This window comes from Piliocolobus tephrosceles, chromosome 5, assembly GCF_002776525.5.
Source record: "Piliocolobus tephrosceles isolate RC106 chromosome 5, ASM277652v3, whole genome shotgun sequence".
NCBI classification, from domain to species: Eukaryota; Metazoa; Chordata; class Mammalia; order Primates; family Cercopithecidae; genus Piliocolobus; species Piliocolobus tephrosceles.
This window is the reverse complement of record NC_045438.1, coordinates 26,064,141-26,091,283: the sequence shown is the minus strand read 5'-3', so window position 1 is coordinate 26,091,283 and position 27,143 is coordinate 26,064,141. Positions and strand designations below refer to the sequence as shown.

Sequence of the window (27,143 nt, the reverse complement as noted above, 5' to 3'; positions counted from 1 at the left end):
TTTAAGCAAGGTTATTAATTGGGCAGTGCTATATTTTTGGTACTCATTGTATCTGAGAGTCTAGAGGGAGTAATAGAATCATAACATTACTATTCTAAAATAGTATCTTCATTTTCTTAACCCCTGTTCAGAACTCTCTTTTCCTATTGCATTTGACTTTTTCTTACATAAATCTGAAAAGTTACTATTTTTTTAAAATCTTTCTACATGGGAGCGGTGTATATTAGGAAATTTTCAATTAGTTTAGACCTGAACCTTTGCATTGTAGGTTAGAACCTACAAAAATTCCACACTTGCAAAACTTTTTAGATTTACCTTGTATTCACACACCCCTGCAAAGTGGGTCTTTGCAGACAGAAAAGGTAAAAGATTTATTTTTACCGCAAAATCATGCCTTTATATAGGATTAGCATGTGGATTATTTCAGGCAACAATGAGTTGATTTTTGAAGGAACCTTCACAACACAGTTTTGGAGCTCTGTCTTTTGTAACACATTTCGAACCTTTGGATATAGCCTTGATTTTCCAACTTTTAACCTGATACCAATAAAATGGACAAAGATAATATCACATAGAATTATTCTGAAGAACCACTGCTGCTGAGAAGTTCCAGGAGCTATAAATTAGACAAAAGCATCCATTTATTTGGGAGTAAGTTACAATATGGCTATAGCCTAAAAATATATAATGATTCAAGGAGGTATTTTGATGAACTTACATGGCATTTATTGTGAACTACTATATCTTTAGTATTACACTGTTTTTCTTCTCATGATGTAAAGGTTCAAACTTCTGCTATCCTTTGATATGTGTTTGTTTTTATGAAGACTGCAACATTTTGTTTCCACTGCATTTTAAGATTTTTTAAAAATAACATTTGTAAGTGAATATTGAAATTAAAAATTGTAACATCAGTTTTTTCTTCAATATACAGACTTCCTTTAATAAGTGTTGCGCTGGTTCAAGGTTGGGCATTGGGTGGAGGAGCAGAATTTACTACAGCATGTGATTTCAGGTAGGATGAAAATTGCATTAATTTCTTGCACAAATATAATTAACTTGCTCAAATTCATTTTTGTCTTAATATCAATATTTTATATATTCTTAAATAGGATAAACCTATTTTCTTTTTTGAATATTTTCTTTTTGTCAGTCATTAAAGTAGATAATTTTTATCTAATATAACTTCATGATCACTTCATTACTATGCATTTTCAAAACATTAACAAAACACAAGGTTTTAAGATTTTGAATAGAGCAAATCCATATTAGCAAAACTCCTGGAAGGAAAGCTAAGGAAATATATGAAACTTTAAAATCCAAAAGAATTATACAAACAAAGGTGAGCAGCATTAAAAAAGAAAAATAGAATGCAGAGAGACTGCTGTAGCTGTTTTCTCACCAATAAAAAGAGATTTTCTGAGATCCCTTTGTCTTCTTTCTGCTGTGATTTATAGCAACTTTGTGGGACTTTTGGGAAGATTAGGGAATAAAGATAGAGAAAGTTCTTTGGGACCAATAGCTCTTCAGTCCCTATAATTATTTTCAGTATTTGATAGCTGTATTATATAGAAATGATATTTTGTAAAATCTAATGCTTTAGACATCTAAACTGCTTTCTCAGTACCATTCCCAAGGCCTACTAACACAGCTAGCTATAAGGAGACCAGTACAATGCTCCGTAAGTTATCTGTACAGGCTCACACACTGGAGCCTCTTTATAATGCAAATGGTAGAATATACAGCATAATTAGAGGTAAAATGGCAAAACAGTAAAGAGCCTGAGCACTGATGTCAGGTAGAACTAGGCTGAATCCCAGTTTGCCACTTTTACCTATTTGACTTTGAGCAAGTATTTTACCTCTCTTCATCTCAGTTTCTTTATCTATAAAATGGAAGTATCTCCCTTAAATATTTATAAATAGATTTAAATAAGATAGTGAATATATAGGTTTTAGCATAATGTTTAACCTAAAGTTTACATAAGTATTCACATAATATTCTGGCTTAGAGTTTTAAGATTACCTTATACAACTGTCTCTTACCAATGCCAATATGGTAACATTCTGGCATACTTTGAAACTCACTGTCTTTTCATTTGGAATGTTTTTCAGTCTTTGGGCTAACCCTGGCCTTGCTATTTTTTAAAAAATTCATTATACGCTTGACCCTAGCTAAGAAAAATATTGGAGTATACATTAAGAGAAGACTTCTAGTAAACTTTTTGTCTCACTTTCAGACACTGAAGAGAAAGTCGTTCTGCGCTGACATGTAATGCTCTAGATATTTCAAAACATCATGCTGTACCTTTAAAACATTTTTAGGCCTGGCATGGTGACTCATGCCTGTAATCCCAGCATTTTGGGAGGCTGAAACGGGTGGATCACCTGAGGTCAGGAGTTCGAGACCAGCCTGGCCAACATGGTGAAACCCTATCTCTATTAAAAATACAAAAAATTAGCCAGGTGTGGTGGCACATGCCTGTCTGTAGTCCTGCAACCTAGGAGGCTGAGGCAGAAGGATTGCTTGAACCTGGGAGGTGGAGGTTGCAGTGAGCCAAGATCACACCATTGCACTCCAGCCTGGGCAACAGAGTGAGACTCTGTCTCAAAAAAAAAATAAAAAATTAAATAAAAAATTAAATTTGTTGAGCTACAAATTATATACAATAAAGTGAATGCATTTTAATTGTATGGTGTAAATGGATTTTGATGAATATATACATCCATGTAATCACCTCCACAATCAAGATTGAGAACATTTTTATCACCCCTATCTGTATACCTCTTCCCAGTCAGTTCCCACCAAGGTAAACACTGATCACTTTCTCATTTTAAAATAGATTTTTAAAAACGAATTTTACATAAATACATGTCATAGAGTATGTACTTTTTAATGTCTGCCTTCTTTAATTCAGTATAATTATTTTGAGAGTCATCCATGTTGTATCATATATGAATACTTTGTTCCTTTTTAATGTTGGAAAGTATTTTATTATGTGGATATTCAAGTTTGTTTCTGAGATTTATCTGTTTTTGCATTTTTCAGTGGTTTGTTCATCTTATTGCTTAGTAGTATTGCTTTCTATGCCTATGTAGCACAGTAAGTGTCATACATTAATGGGCACATGAGCTATTTCTGGTTTTGGCCTATTATAAATAAAGCTGTTGTGAGCATTCATGTATAAGTATTTGTGTGGGCATATGTTATCATATCTTTTGGGTGAAAATCTAAGAGTGGAATTGCTGGGGTGATACGGTAAGTGTAAATATATGTTTAACTTAAGAGCAAATATATTGGTTTCTTATATTTTCTAGGTGGGTTGTATAATTTTTATTCTCATAAGCAATGGAAGAAAGTTCCAGCTGCACCACATGGTGTACCAACATGTGGTACTCCATGTGGTACTGTCAAGCTGTTTAGATTTAGCCGTTTGATGGGCGGGAACCATTATGAGAGCTCATTGTGATTTCAGATTTAAATTTCCACAGTGACTCGTGTTGAGGATCTTGTGTTTATTGGCCATTAGATATATCTTCTTCTTTGTTGCTTCAAATCATTTGACTCTTTAAAAAAAATTGATTTGTCTTATTATTATTGAACTGTAGGAGTTTTTTATATATTCTGTATAAAATTCCTTGGCATAGCAATAATTATAGTAGCAGAGGTGAAGTATGCTCATGTGTCTATGTCTATCTCGACTGTAATACTAAATACTATCCACAGCCTTGGGAGCAAGAATACTTTCTCACAGCCTGTGAGTTGTTTTTTTATTAGTAGTATCTTTGGAAGAGCAGAAATTTGAATTTTTAAAATGTTTCCAACTTCTCATTTGCACTAACTATACACTTATGACAAACTTGCAGAAATCATACATATAACTCCCACATACCTTTCAGTTTCCCCAAATGTTAGTATCATATGTAGCCACAGTGCAATTATGGGAAATTAACATTGATTCAATACTTGTAATTAATCTACAGACCTCATTCAGTTTTTTTCAGTTATCATACTAATTTTTTTTTTCCTCTGGCCCAGGATGCAGTCAAGGTCTGTTTTTTCAGATATAAATATAGCCATCCCAATTTTCTTTCTTTTTTTCTTTTTCTTTTCTTTTTTTTTTTTTTTTTTTGAGACAGAGTCTCTGTTGCCTAGACTGAAGCGCAATGGCATGATCTCAGCTCACTACAACCTCCACCTCCCGGGTTCAAGCAGTTCTCCTGCCTGAGCCTCCTGAGTAGCTGCAATTAATTACAGGTGCCCGCCACCACTCCTGGTTAATTTTTGTACTTTTAGTAGAGACGGGGTTTCACCATGTTGGCCAGGCTGGTCTCGAACTCCTGACCTCATGATCCAAGGCCCACCTCTGCCTCCCAAAGTGCTGGGATTACAGGCGTGAGCCACCATGCCTGGCCCCCAGTTTTCTTACCATTAAGATTTCTGTGGTGTATCCTCTTCTGTCCTTTCATCTTTAACTTGGCTGCCTTGTTCAAAGTAGATTCTAGTAGACAACATATACTACGGTTTTACTTTTTTATTCAGAATGACAATTTCTGCCTTTTAATTGGAGTGTTTGTTCCATATATATAGCCAATGTTGTATTGATAAAATTGGGTTTAAATCTGCCATCTTGGTACAGGCATAACTCAGAGATATTACAGGTTTGGTTTCTTCCAGACCACCCCTATAAAGTTAATATCACAATAAAGTGAGTCACACGAATTTTTTTGTTTCCTAGTGTGTATAAAAGTTATGTGTACACTATACTGTAGTCTGTTAAGTATGCAATAGCCTTATATTTGAGAAAACAATGCATCTATCTTAATTAATAGGTAATTTATTGCTAAGAAATGCTACCAAGCATCTGAGCCTTCACCGAGATGTAATCTGGTGGGGAATCTTGCCTCAATTTTGATGGCTGCTAACTGATCAGAGTGGTGCTTCCTGATGATTGAGGTGGATGTGGCAATTTCTTAAACTAAAACAACAATGAAGTTTGTTGACCAATTGACTCTTCTTTCACAAAAGATTTCTGTGTAGCATGCAGTGCTGTTTGATGGCATTTTGCCTATAGTAGAACTTCTTTCTGCCATTGCTTTTTCAAATATAAATTTATGTAATATTCTAAATCCTTGTTGTCATTTCAACAATGTTCACAGCATCTGCACCAAAAATAGATTCCATCTTAAGAAACCACATATTTTGTTCATCCATAAGAAGCCACTCCTCATATATTCATGTTTTATCATGAGATTGCAGCAATTTAGTTACATCTTCAGGCTCTACTTCTAATTCCAGTTGTCTTGCTACTTCCATCACATCTGCAGTTATTTCCTTCACTGAAGTCTTGAACTCCTTAAATCTTCATGAGGGTGGAAAGCCAACCATGAGGGTTGAAAACAATTTTTTTTTTTTTTAATTTTTAACATAGTAGATGTATGTATCTATGGAGTACATGAGATGTTTTGCTACAGACATGCAATATGTAATAATCACATTATGGAAAATGGGGTTTCTGTCCCCTCAAGCATTTATCCTTTGTGTTACAGATAATCCAGTTATACTCTTTTAGTTATTTTTAAATGTTTAATTAAGTTATTATTATAGTATTGACTACAGTCACCCTGTTCTGTCAAATAGACCTTATATATTCTTTCTATTTTTTTTGTACCCATTAACCATCCCCATCTCCCTGCCAACTCCACACTACCTTTACCAGACTCTGGTGATTATCTTTTTATTCTCTATCTTTATGAATTCAATTGTTGATATGGTTTGGTTCTGTGTCCCCACCCAAATCTCATGTTGAATTGTAATCCTCAGTTTTGGAGGAGGGGTCTGGTGGGAGGTGATTGAATCATGGGGACAGACTTCCCCCTTGCTGTTTTCATGATAAGTGAGTAAGTTCTCACAAGACCTAGTGGTTTAAAAGTGTGTAGCACTTCTCCTTTCGTTCTTTCTCTCCTGCTCTGTCATGTGAAGATATGCCTGCCTCCGCTTCATCTTCTGCCATGATTGTAAGTTTTCGGTGGCCTCCCCAGCCATGCGTCCTATACAGTCTATGGAACTATGAGTCAATTAAACCTCTTTTCTTCACAAATTGCCCAGTGTCAGATAGTTCTTAATAACAGTGTGAGAAAGGGTTTGTGGAATATTGCTCAAGAAATTTCTGCCAAGTACAGTGACCCTGAGATTTTCCCCAATGTTTTCTGGTAGTAGTTCCAGAGTTTGAGGTCTTAAATTTGTCTTTAATCTATTTTTTCCTTTGTGTGTGTGTGTGTGTGTGTGTGTGTGTGTGTGTGTGTGTGTATGTGTTTTGTTGTTTGTTTTCTGGGTGTTTTTTGTCTTTGACTTGATTTTTCTATGTGGTGATAGATAGGGGTCTAACTTCATTCTTCTGCATACAAATATCCAGTTTTCCCAGCATCATTTATTGAAGAGAATGTGCTTTCTCCAGTGTATGTTCTTGGTACCTTTGTTGCAAATGAGTTGCCTGTGTATCTGTAGATTGGTTTCTGGGTTCTCCGTTCTGTTTCATTGGTTGTCTGTTTTTATGCTATTTTGGTTTTTGTAGCTCTGTAGTATAATTTGAAGTCAGGTTAATGTGATTCCTCCTGGGCTGTTCTTTGTGCTGAGGATAGTTTTAGCTATTCTGTGTTTTTTGTGGTTGCATATAAATTTTAGGATGTTTTTTTTTTTTCGATTTATGTGAAGAATGTCATTGGTATTTTGATGAGAATTACAGTGAATATCTAGATTGATTTCGGTAGAATGGACATTTTAACAATGTTGTTTCTTCTAATCCATGAACGTAGAATATCTTTTCATTTTTGATGTCTACTTCAATTTCTTTCATTGGTGTTTTATAGTTTTCATTATAGACATGTTTCACTTCTTTGGTTAATTCATAGGTATTTAATTTTATGTGTGGCTATTGTAAATGGGATTACTCTTTTAATTTCTTTTTCAAATTGTTCACTGTTTACGTATAGAAAAGCTACTGATTTTTTGTATGTTGATTTTTTATTTTACAACTTTAGGCTTTTTCCAGACATAGATTGTATAATCTACAAACAAGGATAATTAGATTTCTTCCTTTCCAATTTGGATGCCCTTTATATCTTTTTCTTGTCTGATTGCTCTAGCTAGGACTTCCAGTACTATGTTGAACAACAGTTGTGAAAGTAGGCATCCTTGTTGCGTTGTAGATCTTAGAGAGAAGGCTTTCACCTTCTCCCCACTCAGTATGATACTAACTGAAGGTCTGTCATATATGGCGTTTAGCATATTGATGCATGTTCCTTTTATACCTAGTTTCTTGGTGTGTGTGTGTGTGTGTGTGTGTTTTTTAATCATGAAGGGATATTGAATTTTATCAAATGCTTTTTCAGCATGAATCCAAATTATTATATAGCTTTTGTCCTTCATTCTGTTGGTATGATGTATCACATTGATTCATTTGTGTATGTTGAACCATCCTTGCATCCCAGAGATAAATTCCACTTGGTCATGTTGAATGATCTTTTTAATGTATTGTTTAATTCAGTTTGCTAGTATTTTGTTGATGATTTTTGCATCAATATACATTGGAGATATTGGCCTGTAGTCTTCTGTTTTTGAGATGTATTTATCGGGTTTGGTATCAGGGTAATACTGGCTTCAGAGAATCAGTTTGGAAGTATCCTCTCCTCTATTTTTCAGAATATTGGAATAGTTTGAGTGGGATTGCTGTTAGTTCTTCTTTAAATGTTTGTCAGAATGTAGCAATGAAGCCATTGCATCCTGGGTTTTTCTTTACTGGAAGACTTTTTATTACATCTTCAATCTCCTTACTAGTTATTGGTCTGTTCAGGTTTTAGATTTCTTTCTACTCAATCTTGCTAGGTTGTATGTGTCTAGGAATTTGTCCATTTCTTCTAGATTTCCCAATTTATTGACATGTAGTTGCTCATAGTAGCCACTAATAATCCTTGAATTTCTGCAGTATTAGTTGTAATGTCTCCTTTTTCATGTCTGATTTTATTTATTTGGAATTTCCCCCCTTTTTTTTCTTTGTTAGTCTGGCTAAAGATTTGTCAATTTTGTTTAACTTTTCAAAAAAACTAACTTTTTGTTTCATTGCTCTTTTGTATTTCTTTTCTTTTCTTTCTTTTTTTTGACAAGAGTCTCGCTCTGATGCCCAGGCTGGAGTGCAGCAGTGTGATCTCAGCTCACTGCAACCTCCACCTGCTGGATTCAAGTGATTCCTCTGCCTCAGCCTCCTGAATAGCTGGGATTACATGTGCGTGCCACCATGCCCAGCTAATTTTTGTATTTTTAGTAGAGATGGGCTTTCACCATGTCAGTTAGGCTGGTCTCGAACTCCTGACCTCGTGATCCACCCACCTTGGCCTCCCAAAGTGTTGGCATTACAGGTGTGAGCCTCCACTCCCAGTCAGTATTTTTTTAAATTTTGATTTCATTTATTTCTGCCCTGATCTTTAGTATTTCTTCTACTAATTTTTGGTTTGGCTTGCTCTTGCTTTTCTAGTTCTTTAAGATGCATTATTAGGTTATTTGAAATTTTTCTTGTTTTTTCATATAGGCACTTATAGCGATAAACTCCCTGTTAGTACTGCTTTTGCTTATCCCATAGGCTTTGGTATGTTATGCTTCCATTATCATTTGTTTTAAGAGAATTTTCAGTTTCCTTCTTAATTTTTTAATTGACCCATTGGCCATTCAGGAGCATATTGTCTAATTTCCATGTATTTGTGTAGTTTCCAAAATTCCTCTTGTTATTGATTTCTAGTTTCCATTGTGATCACAGAAGATGTTTGATATAGTTTTAATTTTTTGAATGTTTTAAGATTTGGTTTTTGACCAAACATATATGGTCTACCTTTAAAAATGATCCATGTGCTGAGGAAAAGAATGTGTATTCTCCAGCTATTGGATGAAATATTGCATAAATATCTACTAGGTACATTTGTTTCTATAGTGCAGATTAAGTCTGATGTTTCTTTGTTGATTTTTTTGTCTGGAAGATCTATCCAGTGCTGTATTAATCCATTCTTGCATAGATATAAAGAACTACCTGAGACTGGGTAATTTATAAAGAAGAGAGGTTTAATTTGCTCACAGTCCTACAGGCTGTACAGGAAGCATGGCTAGGGAATCCTCAGGAAATGTACAGTCATGGCAGAAGATGAAGGGGAAGCAGGCACATCCTACATGGCTGGATCAGGAGAAAGAGAGAAAAAGGGGAGGGTACTACACACTTAAACAAGATCTCATGCGAAATCATTCATTATCACAAGAACACCAAGGGGGAAGGCTGCCCCCATAATCCAGTCACCTCCTCCTACAACATTAGGGATTACAATTCTACAAGGGATTTGGGTGAGGACACAAATCCAAACCATATCAAATGCTGAACGTGGGGTGTTGAAGTCTCCAGCTATTACTGTAGTGGGGCCTATCTCTCACTTTACCTCTAATAATATTTCCTGTATATATCCAGGTGCTCCAGTGATGGGTGGCATATACATTTAAAATTGTCATATCCTCTTGCTTAATTGGCCCGTTTATCATTATATAGTGACCTTCCTCATCTCTTCTTACAATTTTTGTCTTGAAATCTATTTTGTCTGAAATAAATATAGATACTCCTGTTTTCTTTTTGTTTTCATTGGCATGGAATATCTTTTTCCATTCCTTTATTTTCAGTCTTTGTGTGTCTTTATAGGTGAAATGTGTTTCTGGTACACAACAGATCATTTGGTCTTTTTTTTTTTTTTAATCCATCAACAGTCTATGTCTTTTGATTGCAGAGTTTAGTCCATGTACATTCAATATTATTATTGGTAGGTAAGGACTTACTCCTGCCATTTTATTTGTTTTTTGGGTTGTTTTGTGGTCTTTTCTTTCTTTTCTTCTGGTCTTCCTTTTTGTGGTGATGATGTTCTCGGTGATTTGTTTTAGCTTCTTGCTTTTAATTTTTTTGTGTATCTTTTACATTTTTTGGCTTGCAAATACTTTATCTTATTAGGCTTGCAAATACTGTCTTATAACTCATTATTTGAAGGTGATAACAACTGAACATTGTTTGGATAAACAAACATGCAAAAAGAAAATAATAAACACTTTATGCCTTAATTTTATCCTCCTGCTTTTTAATTTTTTGTTGTTTCTAGTTATATCTTATTGTACTGTCTATGTCATGTAAAGTTGTTTTAGTTATTGTTTGTGATTGGTTCATCATTTTGTCTTTCTACTTAAGACACAGTTACAGTGTTTTAATATTCTGTGTTTTTTTGTATGCTTACTATTACTAGTGAGTTTTGTACCTTCAGATGATTTCTTATTGCTCATTGACATCGTTTTCTTTCCGATTAGAGTGCTCCCTTTAATATTTCTTGTAGGACAGGTCTGATGTTGATGAAATCCCTCAGCTTTTGTTTGGAAATCTTTGTTTCTCATGTTTGAAGGATATTTTTGCAGAATATACTATTCTAGCATGAAAGGATTTTTCCCTTAGCACTTGCACTATGTCATGCCATTCTCTCCTGGCCTGTAAGGTTTTCACTGAAAAGTCTTCTGCCAGACATATTGGAGCTTAATTGTGTGTTGCTGGTTTCCTTTCTCTTGCTGCTTTTGGGATCCTTTCTTTATTACAGACCATGTTTTTATCCTTGACCTTTGGAAGTTTATTAAATGCTTTGAGGTACTTCTCTTTGGGTTCAATCTGCTTTGCTGCTCTATAACCTTCTTGTACTTGGATATTGACGTCTATCTCTAGGTTTTGGAAGCACTTTGTTATTCCTTTGAATAAACTTTCTAATCCTATCTCTTGCTCTGCCTCTTCTTTAAGGCCAATAATGCTTAGATTTGCCCTTTTGAGACTATTTTCTATATCCTGTAGGAACGCTTTTTTATCTTTTTTCTTTTGTTTCCTCCAGCTGTATTTCAAATAGCCTGTCTTCAAGCTCACTAATTCTTTCTTCTGCTAGATCAATTCTGCCATAAAAAGACTCTGATGCATTCTTCAATAGTATGCCAGTTGCATTTTTCAGCTCTAGAATTTCTGCTTGGTTCTTTTCATTTCAATCTTGTTCTTAAATTTATCTGATAAGATTCTGAATTCCTTCTCTGTGTTATCTTGAATTTCTTTTGAGTTTTCTCAAAACAACTACTTTGAATTCTCTGTCTGAAAAGTCACATATCTCTTTTTCCAGGATTCGTCTGTGATGCCTCATTTAGTTCATTTGGTGGGTACATGGCCTTGATACTTGTAGATGTTCTTTGGTATCTGGGCATTGAAGAATTAGGTATTTATTATAGTCTTCACAGTCTGAGCTTGTTTGTAGTGGTCCTTCTTGGGAAGACTCTCCAGATATTCAGAAAGACTTAGGTGTCATGATCTAAGCTGTGTCTGCTTTAGAGGACACCTGAAGCCCAGTAATGCTGTGGTTCTTGCAGACTTGTGGAGATACTGCCTTGATGGTCTTGGAGAAGATCCAGAAGAATTCTCTGGATAACCAGGCAGAGACTCTTGTTCTCTTCCATTACTTTCTCCCAAACAAATGAAATCTCTCTCCCTGTGCTGAGCCCCATGGAGCTGAGGGTGGAGTGAACCAAGTAGCCCTATGGCCACCACCACTAGGGCTGTGCTGGGTCAAACCTGAAGCTAGCACAGCACTGGGTCTTGCCCAAGCCTTCCATAACCACTCCCTGGATACCGCCTATGTTCACTTGAGGCACTAGGACTCTATAATCAGCAAGTGGCAAAGCCAGCCAGTCCTGTGTTCTTCCTTGCAGGGTGGTGATTTCCACTAGACTCTGGACAAGTCCAGAGGTGCTGTCTGGGAGCCTGACACTACAGTCAAAAACTTTAGAAGTCCAGCTGGTATTCTGACTTGCCTGACCTGTAAACTCAGACCACAAGACGTAGACCTTTCCAGTCTTCTCTCCCCTTTCCAAAGGTGGAGGAGTGTCGCCCCATGGCCACTGTCACCACTGGCTCACAGGGAATACTGCCAAATGATCGTTGATATTACGGTGAAAATCTGTTATCTGTTGTAGCCACCTTCATCAATAACCCTAGCTAGATCTTCAGGATCACTTGCTGCAGCTTCTATGTTACCCCTTACTGCTTCACTTTGTACCTTTGTATTATGGAGATGACTTCTTTCCTTAAACCTCATAAACCAACCTCTGATGGTCTCAAACTTTTCTTCTGCAGCTTCCTTACCTCTCTCAGCCTTTGTACTGTTGAAGAGAGTTAGAACATTGTTCTGGAGTAGCCTTTGACTTAAGGAAATGCTGTGGCTGGTTTGGTCTTCTATCCAGACCACTAAAACTTTCTTCATATCAGCAATAAAACTGTTTCACTTCCTTATTATTCATGTGTTCACTGGATTAGCACTTTGAATTTCCTTCAAGAACTTTCCTGTTGTAGAATATAACTTGACTTTTACCCTGAATTTTATGGTAATTACTTTCTTGCTTTCCCTTATAGTTTTATAAGCTAAATATTCCAAAATAAATATAATTTTTATTTTTTTGACTTCATATAAATGGCATCATATGGTAGTAGAAATAGAATGAGAAAAGATTCATATGCTAACTTATGAAAAACAGTAAATTTTATATTTATTTTTCTTTTTTATAATTTATGACTCAGGTTTCAATTCATCCGTTAAAATATTCACTTCATGTTCACACAGACAGAGATTTTCCAGTTTTTTTGGTGTATAAGACAGTTTACAGAAATCCTAACCTCTTGAAAACTAGTGTTCAATAATGGGCAGAATTCTTATGCATAATTAAAAAAGGTTATTTTATATGACAGTGCCCTCTGCTGTCATCAGTGCAGATTGCATTAGAATGCTGCTATTACTACATTTTATTCTGTGAGGAGAAAGCAGTCATTGGCTTTATGCTTGATATGTGACAAAACAGGAAATGTTCTATGTGTGAAAGTATTAAATGCATTCCTCACTTTACACTGAAATACAGGTAGTTATGAAATATATAATTTCAACACATATATAAATATAAAATGTACATCTAAATATATAATTTAAAAAATTTTAAGACTGGGCACAGTGGGTCAGGCCTGTAATCCCAGCACTTTGGGAGACCGAGGTGGGTGGATCACCTGAGGTCAGGAGTTCGAGACCAGCCTGGCCAACTTGGTGAAAACCCATCTCTACTAAAAATACAAAAATTAGCTGGGCATGGTGGCAGGCACCTGTAATTCCAGCTACTCCGGAGGCTGAGGCAGGAGAATCGCTTGAACCCGGGAGGCGGAGGTTGCAGTGAGCTGAAATCGCGCCATTGCACTCCAACCTGGGCAACAAGAGTGAGACTCTGTCTCAAAAAGAAAAAGAAAAAAAAAAGAATCTTAAGCTATATGCAAGTGTGTGTTATTACACTGAAAAATCCTCTGTGTAAAAGAAAATGAAAATTCAAGAAAATTAAGACTTTCTAGATGTCATTTGGAACAAGTGAAAACCCTCTAACATAGATTCCGGCGTTCATCTTTATTAGATTTTTGCACCATCCTTCATATTGATTTCTCATCGATGTTTAAGTGTAGTTAGGGTTTAGGACAGAAAAGCACAATAGCAGGAAAAATAATCCTGTAATACTGCTAAATTGCCTAGCTGTCATTCTTTAATTGAAGAAAATGTAATGAATCCTAGAGCTTCATAAAATATTTAATTTTATTTGTTACAAGATGTCTGAGGGTACTGTCTACTCTCAGTATCTGGAGATACCAGGTGCTTTTGTCAAAAAGCTTCTGATGAAAACTTACTTATTTTTGGACCAGCTTTTCTGAAAGTGCTGTTTGTTTATTAAACATATTTTAGCACCCACATGTGCTAGGCACAGCCATTCACAAAACTTATGCCTTGGTTTTCTGTTTCATTTTTCTAGTAATATGTTTTTGTTATATTTTACAAAATTATTGGTCTGCAATCAATTAGACAGCTTTTTTAAACATGAAGAAGAAATTGATCCTTGACCAGAGAAATTTGACAAGCACTGTCCTAGGCTATTCAGCGTTTTTAAAACCCACATACCAAAAGCAACTATAGTTCTTAAATGTTAGAGGCTAATAGAGAGGATTGCATACTGAATAAACTACATTGGTAGCCCCTGTTTCCAGGAAGTGATAAATCAGTACAAGTTCCTCTAGCTGATTTTTTCCCCTTTATTTTATCAATACCTCACCAGTTATTTTCTATGACAGATTGTTTTAATTATTTCCTAAGAATGTCTGCTTGTTCTAAAACAACATGGAAAGCTTTGATATTATTTGCTAAAATGATAAGTTCCTTCTTTTATGTGTGTTGGCCCTTTTAGCTTGTTTAACTTTCTTACCTTGGAGAATTGCCTGGAATTCACTCAACTGACATTTTCATCCATGCCAATGGAAGTACTTCAGCAGACGGAGATACTTAATATGAATGTATAAAAGAAATGAACTCATGTAGCATTCTAACACTGTCCCCTTCCGCCAAAACCCTGTGAGCACCAGCTGATAATAGATGTACTGAATACATATGTCAGGAACACTCAGTTCTACTTTGCATCAATAGACCCTCACTTGAGTCATACTGTTCATGTAAAATATTCCAAGAGAAAATGGCTTTTAAAAACCATTTTTTAAAAGCAAAAGACTAACATAAATTAAAAATTGGTATTTCTCAATGGTCAGAATCTAGTCAAGCATTATGTTTCCATTTTAGTGACAACATTGATGTGAGGAAATGAAAAGCTAGAAATGTGACAAAACAATATAGCCTCTCATTTTAATCCACCTTGACAAAGTAAAGATATTTAGAATGAAATATAAATTAAGAAAATGTTAATACATGTAGTAGTTTTCTGTTGCTGCTATAACAAACCACCACAAATTTTGTGGCTTAAAACAACACAGTATTATCTCACAGATGTATAGGTGTGAAGTCCAGCTGGGCTCAGCTGGTTTTTCTAAACTTGTCTCGAGACCAAAATCTAAGTGGAGTGGGTTCTGAAGACTCTAGGGGAGGATTAACTCCCAGTCTCATCCAGGTTCCAACTGGTAGAATTGGGTTACATGCACTTGAAGGACTGAAGTCCCTGTTTCCTTGCTGCCAGCTTGGGGACGAGTCTTTGCTCCTAGAGGCTTTCTGAATTCCTTCTCATGCTTTCCATGTGGCTCCTCCAGCAGTGGCGAGTCAAATTCCTCTCATACTTTGAATCTCTCTTATTTATCCTTATGCTTCATTTCTCTGACTACAGCTGGAAAATTTTCTCTGCTTTTAAGTGTTCTCATGATTAGATTGTGTCCACTCAGATAATCCAGGATAATTTTCCTATTTTAAGGATGTGACTTTAGTTAACATCTGCAGAGTCTCTTTTGCCATGTATGGTAACACATGCACAGTTGCCAGGTATTAGGTAATCTCTGCAGGGCCAATCTACCTCCCACATATGGGCTCGGCATAGGGAATTTAATTGTCAGATTTGTTCCTAACTTTTATATTTCTGTTTCATTGCCAGTGAAAAGTGATAACTTTGTTATTCTAATTTTGTAAACTGTATTTTTATTATTTTTTTAATGTTTGCTTACTTTTTAGAAAACAGTAATAGTACCCACATACAGTCATGCATTGTTTAATGATAGGAACACATTATGACCAATGTGTCATTAGGTGATTTTGTTGTTGTGCAGACATCATAGTATGTAGTTAAACCTAATTATACCATCTAGGGTGCAGCTTACTACATACCTCAGCTATATGGTATAGCTTATTGCTCATAGGCTACAAACCTGTAAAGTCTGTTACTGTATTGAATACTGTAGGCAGCTGTAACACAATGGTAAGTGTATGTGTATCTAAACAGAAAAGGTACAGTAAAAATGCCATATAAAAAATAAACGGAATGCTCGTATAGGGTATTTATGGTGAATGGAGCTTGCAGGACTGAAAGTCTCTCTGGGTAAGTGAATGAGTGAGTGGTGAGTGAATGCGAAAGCCTAGGACATTACTGTACACTTAGAATGTACTCCTTTTACTTTTATATATAAAAAATTAAATGTAAACAGCCTCAGGCAGGTCCTTCAGAAGAAATTCCAGAAGACAGCATTAACTGTAACTTTTGTACTATATAAGGTTTTTAATTTAAAAAAACTGTTTTTGTTCTTTTGTAACAGCACTTCATGTAAAACACAAATACATTGTACAGCTGTACAAAAGTATTGTCTTTTTTTATATTCTTATTCTATAAGCTTTTTCTATTTTTATTCTATTTATCTTTTTATTATTATTATTATTATTATTATTATTATTATTATTATTATTAAAAGCTAAGACAAACACACATATTAGCCTAGGCCTACACGGAGTCAGGATCTTCAGGGGCAGTAACATGCATGCATGGAGCTGTCATCTACTATGATGATAATGCTGTCTTCTGGAATTCCTTCTGAAGGACCTGCCTGAGGCCATTTTACATTTAATTTCTACATATAAAAGTAAAAGGAGTAAACTCTAAAATAACAAAAAGTATACGTCGGGTGTGGTGGCTTATGCCTGTAATCCTAGCATTTTGGAAGGCCAAGACAGGAGGATTGCTTGAGTTCAGGAGTTGGAGACCAGCCTGGGCAACATAGTGAGACACAAAAAATACAAAAATTAGCTGGGCATGGTGGCACACGCCTGTAGTCCCACTACTGGGGGAGGATGAGGCAGGAGGATCGCTTGAGGCCAGGAGGTCAAGGCTGCATTGAGCCATTATGGCACCACTGCACTCCAGCCTGGGTGACAGAGTGAGAACCTTTCTCAGAAAAAATAAATAAATAAATAAAGCATAGTACAGTAAGTACCTGAGCCATTAACACGGTCATTTATTATTATCAAGTATTATGTAATGTACATAATTGTATGTGCTATACTTCTGTACAGGTAGCAGTGCAGTTTGTTTGTTTTTAACAGCATCACCACAAAAATGTGAGTAAAGCATTGTTCTATGACATTACAATGGCTATGATATCACCAGGCTATAGAAATTTTTCAGCCCCATTATAATCTTATGGGACCATTGTCATACAGTCCATTGTTGACTGAAATGTTGTTATTCAATGCATGACTGTATACCTAATTTATAAAGGATTCTCTGATAGACATTATTTTAAACATAATTACACCTGTAGTATGGATGGTTAGCTTGGTTTCAAGATCAAGATTCCAGAATGTGCTTCAGGAAGTACTTAAAACACTCATTCCTTGATTCTACTTTCTAATTCTAGTTATTCTAAAAACATGGGAAAACAGAGAAAAATCTTATTCTAAAAACATGGGAAAATAGAGAAAAATCTCTCAAAACTACCTTAGAAAAAAGAAAATGACAGACTGCTTGGCTTTTAGCGTCAACTTTTGGCAAAAAAAGCATGTACACATTTCTATATATCTAATATTTAATATTTTACTATTGAATTTGGTACGAGAGAGAAACTGGAATTGTATTTTTTAATTTTTAATTTTGAAATAATTACAAACTTGCAGAAAAGGCATGAGAGTAATACAAATAATTTCCCTGTGCCATTCATTCAGATCCAACAATTTTTAACATTTTGTTACTGTGTTTTATCTTTGTGTATCATATATTTTTTTCACCCAGACTAAGGGTAAAGTATTGTACTGTGTTCAAACGTTACTTAGATTAGTTCACTGTTGTTTTTGTTGTTTTTCCTTCTTTGATGTTGAAATGGTCTTGGGTGAATTGTCTCGTTGTCTAAGGTGTTTTCCAAGCTCCTTGTCTCACAATCAAGAAAATTAAGGAGCGTGGACACAAGGCGGGAGGTTGGAGTGAAAGTTTAATAAGTGAAAGAAGAAAGCTCTTCACAGTTGAGAGGGGGCCCGAGTGGGTTGCTGTTTTTACAGTTGAATCCAAAAGCTTTTATAAGAAACTCCCCTCATCTGTAGCTATTTGTGTAACTCTTCTTATCTGTGCAGCTGCGGGTATGTCTTGGGTAAGCACAAAGTGCAGATTCTCTTGTTTGTGTAACTTGCAGGTCTGTTTCAGGTAAGCCCACCCCCGTTCCTGTGCAAGTTCCCACAGAGCCTACCATTTATATGCCTGAAAAGGGGAGGAACCTTTTTCCTGGAAGCCTGCTAATCACACAAAGGAAAAAAGGCTCTGTTGGGTCTCGCTTTCTTATTAGTGTAGTTGCAGTTTAGTTTTTCCCCAGGCTGTTCTGTTTGTGCCTGTAGCTGTGATTTTTTTCAGACTATTTCTCCAAGGACTAGCCTTAGCTGTCTGCCTGATTTTTCCTTTTCTCCCTCAATGTGATTTCATTTGAAAATACCTCGCTTTCGTTTTTGCATTCAGTTTAAATTTTTTCCCTTGTTTCCAGCCTTATTTTATGTCTTGAATATATTAGAATGTTGCACTGAATAACTTTATGTATACTTTTTAGTAATATTGGTGGCATATCTTAAGGATAAACACTAGAAATAGGATTGCTGGATCAAAAGTTAAACAAATATTAATGAGTTAGTGAATATTTATTATTGCCGAATTTTTTTCCATAAGAGATAGGCAAGTCTGCATTCCCTCTAGTCTGTTTCACTTAGCCTTGTCAACAGAGCCTACTATTAAGCTTTTGAATTTGCCAATTTCATGGGTAAGGAACAACATTTCAGCATAGCTGTAATATGCATTTCTTTCTTTTCTTTTTTCTTTTTTTTCTTTTTGAGGCAAGGTCTTGCTCTATCTCACCCAGGCTAGTGGTACGATCACTGCTCACTGCAACTTCCGCCTCTAGGGATCAAGTCATCCTCCCACCTCAGCCCCCGGAGTAACTGGGACTACAGGTATGCACCACCACACTTGGCTAATTTTTGTATTTTTTGTAGAGACGGGGTTTCGTCATGTTGCCCAGGCTGGTCTCAAACTTGTGAGCTCAAGTGATCCATGGCCTCCCAAAGTGCTGAGATTGCAGGCATGAGCACACTGCCCACAGCCCATTTCCGTTAAAGTGAAGTTGATTATGGTTTCATATGTCTTAAGGACCATTTAAACATTTTTTTGGTGAATTATTTATTCACATTTTGCTTATTTCTCAACAGGATATTTGTTTTTTTCCCTCAATTTTTTTTAAAGTTCTTCAAGTATTAGGGATAATGTCATTATCTGTGGTATGTTTTGCATATATTTGCTCAGCTTGTCTTTTGACTTTGCTTGTTTTTGGTTTTTATTCTTTTTTGCCATGTAAGCCTTTTTAAAAAAACATAGTCCACTTTGGGAGGCTGAGGCAGGCGGATCACGAGGTCAGGAGTTCGAGACCAGCCTGGCCAATATGAAGAAACCCTGTCTCTACTAAAAATATAAAAAAAATTAGCCAGATGTGGTGGTGCACACCTGTAGTTGCAGCTATTCTGGAGGCTGAGGCAGGAGAATCACTTGAACCTGGGAGAGGGAGGTTGCAGTGAGCCAAGATCGTGCCACTGCACTCCAGCCTGGGCAATGGAGTAAGACTCCATCTAAACACACACACACACACACACACAAAAGTAGTCATATCTGTCAGTCTTCTTAAAAGTTGCATCTGGATTTCGAGTGGTAATTTAAAAGCCTTTCCATACACCAAGGTTATAGAGAAGTTCATGCATGTTTCTTCTAGTACTTGAATGGTTTTGTGTTTTACATTTACATATCTAATCCATTTTGAGCTTATTTTCATGTATGGTGTGAGTAATGGATCTTATTTCATCTTTTTTCCAAATGATTATTTGTCCCAACAGCATTAGTTTTAGAAAGCCTTCTGTGTTCCAGTGATTTGAGGTAACACTTGATCATGTACTAGATTTCCACTTGCAGTTATTAGTCTGTTGAGAGATTTTCTGTTGGTGTGTTGTTTCCAATTTTTCTCTAAAATGATTAATGCTGTGATAATTACCTTATGCAAAAGGCTTTACTCACATTTCAGATTATTTCCTGAAAATAAATCATGTAAGTAGCACAAATACTTAATCAAAGGATATGCAGTGTTAACAAGGCTTTTGATAATTGCTACGTTATCTTCTAGGAAACACTCTACCAATTTATATTACCACTAGCAGAAAATGTCTGTTTGAGAGCATCCTTTCTTACAATGAGTATAATCTTTTAAGGTATTCTTTTATAATTTTGATAATCAAAAATTATATTTAAATTTTATTTGCCTTTTTAGAGATTTTTGGTGATGCATACATTTTCATGTTGGCTGATTTGTATGTGAATGAATTCTCTGCATTTTCTTTTCCCATTTCTCCTTTGGGGTATTGAGCTGTTTATACACCAAATGAAATGCACATTTTTATTCCTTTATCTCCCTAGTGAAATAAAATTCTCAACTATCCAATTAGAGCCTCCCTATTTGATTTGTTTTCAATCTCTAATGCTGTTTTCATGAATATAAATAACCCTCAGCCAAGGTATTAGCATTTCCAGCTGCTACCCATTAGTTCAAAGTATATTACAAAGAAAGGGAGCTGTAAACATGCTTATCCCAAAGGAGCTGACAAGCTAGCCTTTTGCACTTTGGGAGGCCAAAGCAGGTGGATCACCTGAGGTAAGGAGTTCGAGACCAGCCTGGCCAACATGGTGAAACCTCGTCTATACTAAAAATACAAAAATTAGCTGGGTGTGGTGGTGGGCACCTGTAATCCCAGCTACTTGGGAGGCTGAGGCAGGAGAATCACTTGAACCCAGGAGACAGAGGTTGCAGTGAGCCGAGATCGCACCACTGTACTCCAGCCTGGGCAATGGAGTGAGACTCTGTCTCAAAAAAAAAAAAAAAAAAACATACTGGCTTAATAAATAAGGTACAATATTACACACACTTGCACATACACAAATAAATGCATGCACACACAATCTCGCCCCCACCCCAATTCAAAAATAACAAATCCCATTTTTGATTTGGAAGTAACTTTACTCTGAATAGGAGATGTCCACCTCAGGAAGCGGTCACATTGCCCATGTTGCTTTGTTTTGTAGTTACCACATGACTTGGAAGTTCTTACTTTAGAGCTGTGACATCAAGAAAATCTACCTCTGATCATGCCAGGATTACTGAATGTTAAAATCAGACTTAAATATCACAAAACATTTTTATGTCTGCTCCCCCCTCACAACCACACACACAAATAAAAATTTTCACACATTCAACTATATACCTTCTTACTCAAGCAGTCTCTTTGCATAAAATGAATGGAAACTCATGAAGCCAATCATCTGAGACTTGGAAATCAGAAAAGTGAGATTATAGGGAGAATTTTTGGGTTCTCTTTTCCATAGTTTGTTTTGTGATGTTATAGATGGTAGAAAACAAAAGGGAGAAGGTGCCAGGAAAATATATGTGTGAACAAGTAAGTTTATGTTGGAGGCATAATTGTAAAGTATTGCTTGTGGTCAGAGATGCTGTTGCTAATTCTATAATTTTCTATGCTATATTTCCCCATGTGAGCAATTTACTTCGTTGTCCTTGGCCCCTTATGCAATCAGTGTAAACGGACTAGCAGTTTCTGGCCCTACACTAAAGCTTATTTATACTTAAATCAGTGATTCCAAACTTTAAATGTGTAACATGATGTTAATTTTGTAACATCAGTGGTTTAAAATTTCAAGATATTTATCTTACTTGTATTGAACAGTTCTCTTTAAAGAAATCTTAGAGGGATAAGTGTCTTATCTGTTTTTTAAAAGATCAGCTTGCACTCTTCTGCTTCAACCGTATCTGTAGTAGAATACAGCATTATTTCTAATTTTATTTGGCAATATAAAAATTGAGTATGTCTTTTGGTCTCCATTTATATAACCAACATCGAAGAACAAGAGTATTTGCCGGTTATACAGTGTTGAGTATAGCTCTTTTACTTTGAATATTTAGAGGTTATGTGATTTTAATCCAGGGGACAACTTTATACTACTTCACTAGCAGAAACACTACTGTTATTTTTACTGACCTATCAATACCACCAACTTAATAGTAATAAAAGCTAGTATACATAGAGTTTATTATGTATCAGACTATAAAATATGTACAACTTTTATATTTCGAAATAAAAGTAGGTAATACTGTATTCTCTTGTAGACTTGTCTGAGGCAATTTCACACAGAGTTTTTAAAACATAAAGACACTATAAAAGAATTGTGGAGTACATATGTTCAAAATATCTATCAAGAGACGCAGAGATGTTAAGTACCTTCCTAAGATCTAGAGATGAATCTTCCTCTCCTCTTTTTACCATGCTACTTTTGCCTTCGCTGTATTTTACAATGTGTGGTATGTAGCCAGTCTAGTGGCCATGCTAGGATTTCAAGCCCAGCAGTCTGGCTCCTGAGTATATGCACTTCACATCAAAGCTGTACATTCTTCCAATTCAATTATTTATATTTCCATCCTTCATCACAGAATTTACTAGAAGTACCTTGCTTTAATAATCAACATAACAAAAAAGGCTGTTTTTTTTTTTTTTTTGCAACTTTTCCACTAAAAAGTTCCTATTTTAGTAACATTTGGTAACTTTTTTTTAGAATGTTCTTGAATACATTTGTTCAAAGACCTGAAACTTAAGTTACTACATCAAAAAGTAGTAACTCACTGAACAGTCTTTCCTGGTGCCATCAACACTTGACTTTGTATCACCTGTCAAAAGTGAAACTCCTTCCCCAGTTATCAGTAGTTTTTCCTATAACATTGTTTCATCCAGACAGTGGTAACAAGAAGTATATCCACATTTGATTAATCTCATCTCATCTCCTTTGCCCCAGGATGTCAGAGGAAATTTTAAACATTGCCAATGATTATGCTATTAAACAGTCAGAAGACACCATTCTTTTACTTGTCAAAATAACCTAGTTTAATATGGTTGTATAAATTAAGTCTGTCACGTCTTCAAAATTGTAAGAACTAAGTCTTCCATTACTCTACATAGATTATCCCTTGCAATAATTATATTACCAGGCAACTGCATCTAAACTCTGGAAGGGATTAGTGTATAATCCTGTAGGATCTATCAGGAAACTGTTTTGGGATATATCTTGTTGATAATATAACAATGCCCTTCTTAAATTAGGTTTTTCAGCATTTTAAATTTTATATTTAAACTTTAATTTTTAGGTTAAATTAGTCTTGTCAAGGTTACCATCTGAATGCTGTGTTTATTAGAGGAAACTACTTGTGTTCTTTTGTCACCAATGAATTTTTTGGCCATATTTATTTAATATATATTTAATGTATATCAGTACACAAGCACATCCAAGGTATACAATTTGCAAAGAATGGATGTTAGATTTTGATCACAAAAGGTGTTTTACAAAGATAAAATTTGTTGAGTTGTAAAATATTTGTTGGAGTTTAATATGATTCCAAAAGACATACTTTACCTTATAAAATAAGGCAAATGGAAAAAATTCACCATCGAGATGATGATTTTTCTTTAGAAACAAATAATTCCAAATATGAATGTACTTACATAGATAATAACTTTTTTTGTCATAAGCTCACCTACATTAATCCAACATCTAGGACTTTAACCAGTTTTTATGTTCAGCTGATTCTAAATGAATTTATTCCTGGCATAGTCCTTTACTCCATATAGGCGCAGCTCTGAACCAATTCCAGGATTCAGTTCAAAACAGTTACATATTTAATGTATTATGTGAAAAGCCTATAGGATTGGGTTCAATATTGACAGTATTCCTATTCTAAGAATATTAGACATTATTTCTATCATTTCTATTCCTTTTGACATTGTTTTCTGTTTAACAAGGCAGTATTCCTCTTACAATGTTTGATAAATTCAGATTTTTATAAGACTTGTTCTTCCAATTTTAAAATTATTTCTTGAAAACTATTATTTTTCATAGCTATGTGCCTCTAGAAGCAATTGTTCATAATCAAGGCATATTTTCGTTTGTAGAAATCCACAACTGTGAAGACAAAGTTTCCCAGTGAGTTAATAAATGGGCATTTGTCAGAATTCTCTGGGGTCAAAGACTGAGTTTTTCGTTCTTAGTGCTAATAGAACCAAATCCCCTGCATTTCAGTATTTAACATGTTGGAAAGCCAAACCAACTTAAGGTCTTCTTTTTTTGTACTGAGTAATTTGAAAGTGAAAGCTTTTTGAAGCATGCATTCAAAGTAAAATGCATCAGCAGCATTTCCTAAATCGGGTAACTTTACTCAGTCTGTTGAACTGGCAAATGTGAGGCCATTTGCTATGCCCACCAATTTCTTTGTGTTAACTCCCCTTTATTGCTATACTTTCCTTATTAATCATCCTAGTCATAAGGGGAAAATGAACCCGTTAGGGAAACTCACTGCTATCAGTCTAATCCAAGCCTCTATCAATAACTTTCTTACTGGTATACCTGATTCCACCTTGTCTAGCTAACTATTATGTGTACCATGAAGATACTGAAGCCAACCTGCCTAGGTTTAAATCCTAGCTCTGCAATAGTTGTATTGCCAGTTCCTTAAAAAAAAATGGTGTAAGAGCTTTGAAATGCTAAATAAGGTCTTCATGCACATGTCAACTAGAGCAGCCCTTGTAAAGTGTCAGACGCTAATTCTTTGGTTGACCTCCTCTATGTAACTGCACACTTAAAAAATAAATAAAATCCGAACTCCTTACTAAGGCCTGTAAGTATGCTTCTCATTTTATTCCCCATGTTTCAGTTACACTGTACTCGTCTCCAGAGATACTAAGCAGTTCTACTTCAAGACTTTTGCACTTGCAATTCCTTCTTCCTGGAACATCTTTTCCCAGATTTTTGTATTGCTCACTTCCTCGGGTAGCTGCTCAAATATTCAGAGTCCTTCTTCGTCCCAAATAGCACACCCCCACCACACATATCCCCAAGTCAATAGTCTCTTGCCTCATTTTCTTTTTCTTTTTTTGCTATAAAGCACTCATTGCCACTGACTTTATATAGTTTAGTGCCTCTCTCTCCAAACTGAAAACAAGCTCCTGAGCACAAGGATTTTATTTTGGTCATTCCTGTAGTCTCAGCACCTAAAACACCACCTGGCATTGGTAGTTCTTGGTAAATATTTGCTGAATAGATGCTGTATTTAAAACGGTTTTTTTCCCCCTAAGGACTTTTGAGAGTCTTAACTTAATATGCTTGTTTGTTTTTCATAGTATGCACCTAACATTTCCTACTCCCATACTTTCACTTGATCCAGATCCTCTCATTAGGTCACCACTCAAGAAATACCAACTTTGGGCTTTTAGAAACAAAGAGGAGGTTCTTGTTTGCAAAGGGTAAACAAGCACAACAAAAAATGTTGATACTGTTTTCAAAGGAAGTTTTAATAACTATTAGTGAATTAAATTCTAGACGAAACAGCCATATTTTTCAAACATTGTTTTTAATATATCTACCTATAAAGATCTATGGAGAGTTCACATCAGATCATGAATGGGTAGTACTTTATGATTAGGGCATATATACACACACTCAGAGAGTTACAATTAAGCTTTTCTTTTTTCTGTTACAGGTTAATGACTCCAGAGAGTAAGATCAGATTCGTCCACAAAGAGATGGGCATAATACCAAGCTGGGGTGGCACCACCCGGCTAGTTGAAATAATCGGAAGTAGACAAGCTCTCAAAGTGCTCAGTGGGGCCCTTAAACTGGATTCAAAATATGCTCTACACATAGGAATGGTTGAAGAGGTCTTGCAGTCTTCAGATGAAACTAAATCTCTAGAAGAGGCACAAGAATGGCTAAAGCAATTCATCCAAGGGCCACCGGAAGTAATCAGAGCTTTGAAAAAATCTGTTTGTTCAGGCAGAGAGCTATATTTGGAGGAAGCATTACAGAATGAAAGAGATCTTTTAGGAACAGTTTGGGGTGGGCCTGCAAATTTAGAGGCTATTGCTAAGAAAGGAAAATTTAATAAATAATTGGTGTTTCGTGTGGATGTACTCCAAGTAAAGCTCCAGTGACTAATATGTATAAATGTTAAATGATGTTAAATATGAACATCAGAATTACTTTGAAGGCTACTATTAATATGCAGACTTGTTTTTAAATCATCTTTTGAATATCTGAACTCATTTACCTCATTTCTTGCCAGTTATTCACTTGGGTATTTACTGCATAATCTGGAACATTTAGCTAAAATATACACTTTTGACTTAAAAATTATTGCTCTCAATTCCAATAATAATTCTTAGCTTATAAGCAAAGAGCAGTGTTTAAAAGAAGAGCTTCTATACAAAACCTATTCCTGGTGTTACTTTTCATAAAATTTTGTCTTACCTGTCTTACCTGGAAATAATTTACCAAAATAACTGAATGAGTATTGCTATTAAAGAGCAAAAGTGGGGAGGGATCAGGGAACAAGAAAACAAGTAAGGGTATGATCAATTATTTTCTTCTGCTCCAAACAGCCGGAGTAAAATTCATGGGAAATGGCCCTTAATTTAAAAAAAAGATGTACGTCACTACCCACTACAAATTTGGAACTTTATTTGGTCTTTTCAATAATTAGTTTTCTATTATAAATTATCTACTAAACAGTGATAGCCATGACATGGAAAGTCAACTGATTTTACAAATTTAACATTCGTGTGCCCTGGAATTTCCAACTAGTAATAAACAACTACTGTTGATGTAGTTTTAAAATCAAAACCACTCGAAGGGACTCATGAAGCATCTTGCAACATAAATTTGCATTTTTACATCAGATTTCTTTTTTTTTCCTGAAAAACAACTAACCTTCTTTTATAACTGTCTTTCAAAAGTAAACGTAAAAATGCACAACATAAAATGTTTGTGATCATCCCAGAAATACACTTTTTAAAAAATGTGAAAGTCCAAGAATTAAGTTCTAGTTCTGACTCATCACAAGAGGTCAAAAGTATTTGCTACTGTAACATTCAATTCACATTTGAGAATCATGGTAAAAATAACTTGCATTTGCCTTATACATGATCCTACTGTTGAGTTAGGAAAATATGGTTAGACAGACTCACGTTACTTTTTTTCAGAGGTAAATTCTAGATTACTTTGTCAACCTAATATTTTCTATTTGGCCATAGATGTAAAATCTACCAAATAAAAGTGGATTTTGTGGTCTACATTTTGTTTAAAGGAATTCATGTCTG

At 35.4% G+C, this 27,143-nt stretch overlaps 1 protein-coding gene across 4 annotated transcripts in view; it reads left to right on the top strand.

Moving 5' to 3' along the window:
• The window catches only part of ECHDC1 (ethylmalonyl-CoA decarboxylase 1), a 62,309-nt gene extending 35,191 nt beyond the window's left edge, over window positions 1-27,118 (top strand). For all 4 annotated transcript variants that reach the window (XM_023230753.3, XM_023230752.3, XM_031935542.1 and 1 more), the window contains 2 exons: window positions 935-1,015; window positions 25,529-27,118. In XM_023230753.3, coding sequence (XP_023086521.1) covers window positions 935-1,015; window positions 25,529-25,937 — 490 coding nt within the window. In that variant the 3' untranslated portion in view covers window positions 25,938-27,118. The remainder of the gene's footprint in view (window positions 1-934; window positions 1,016-25,528) is intronic.
• Window positions 27,119-27,143: the final 25 nt, after the last annotated feature.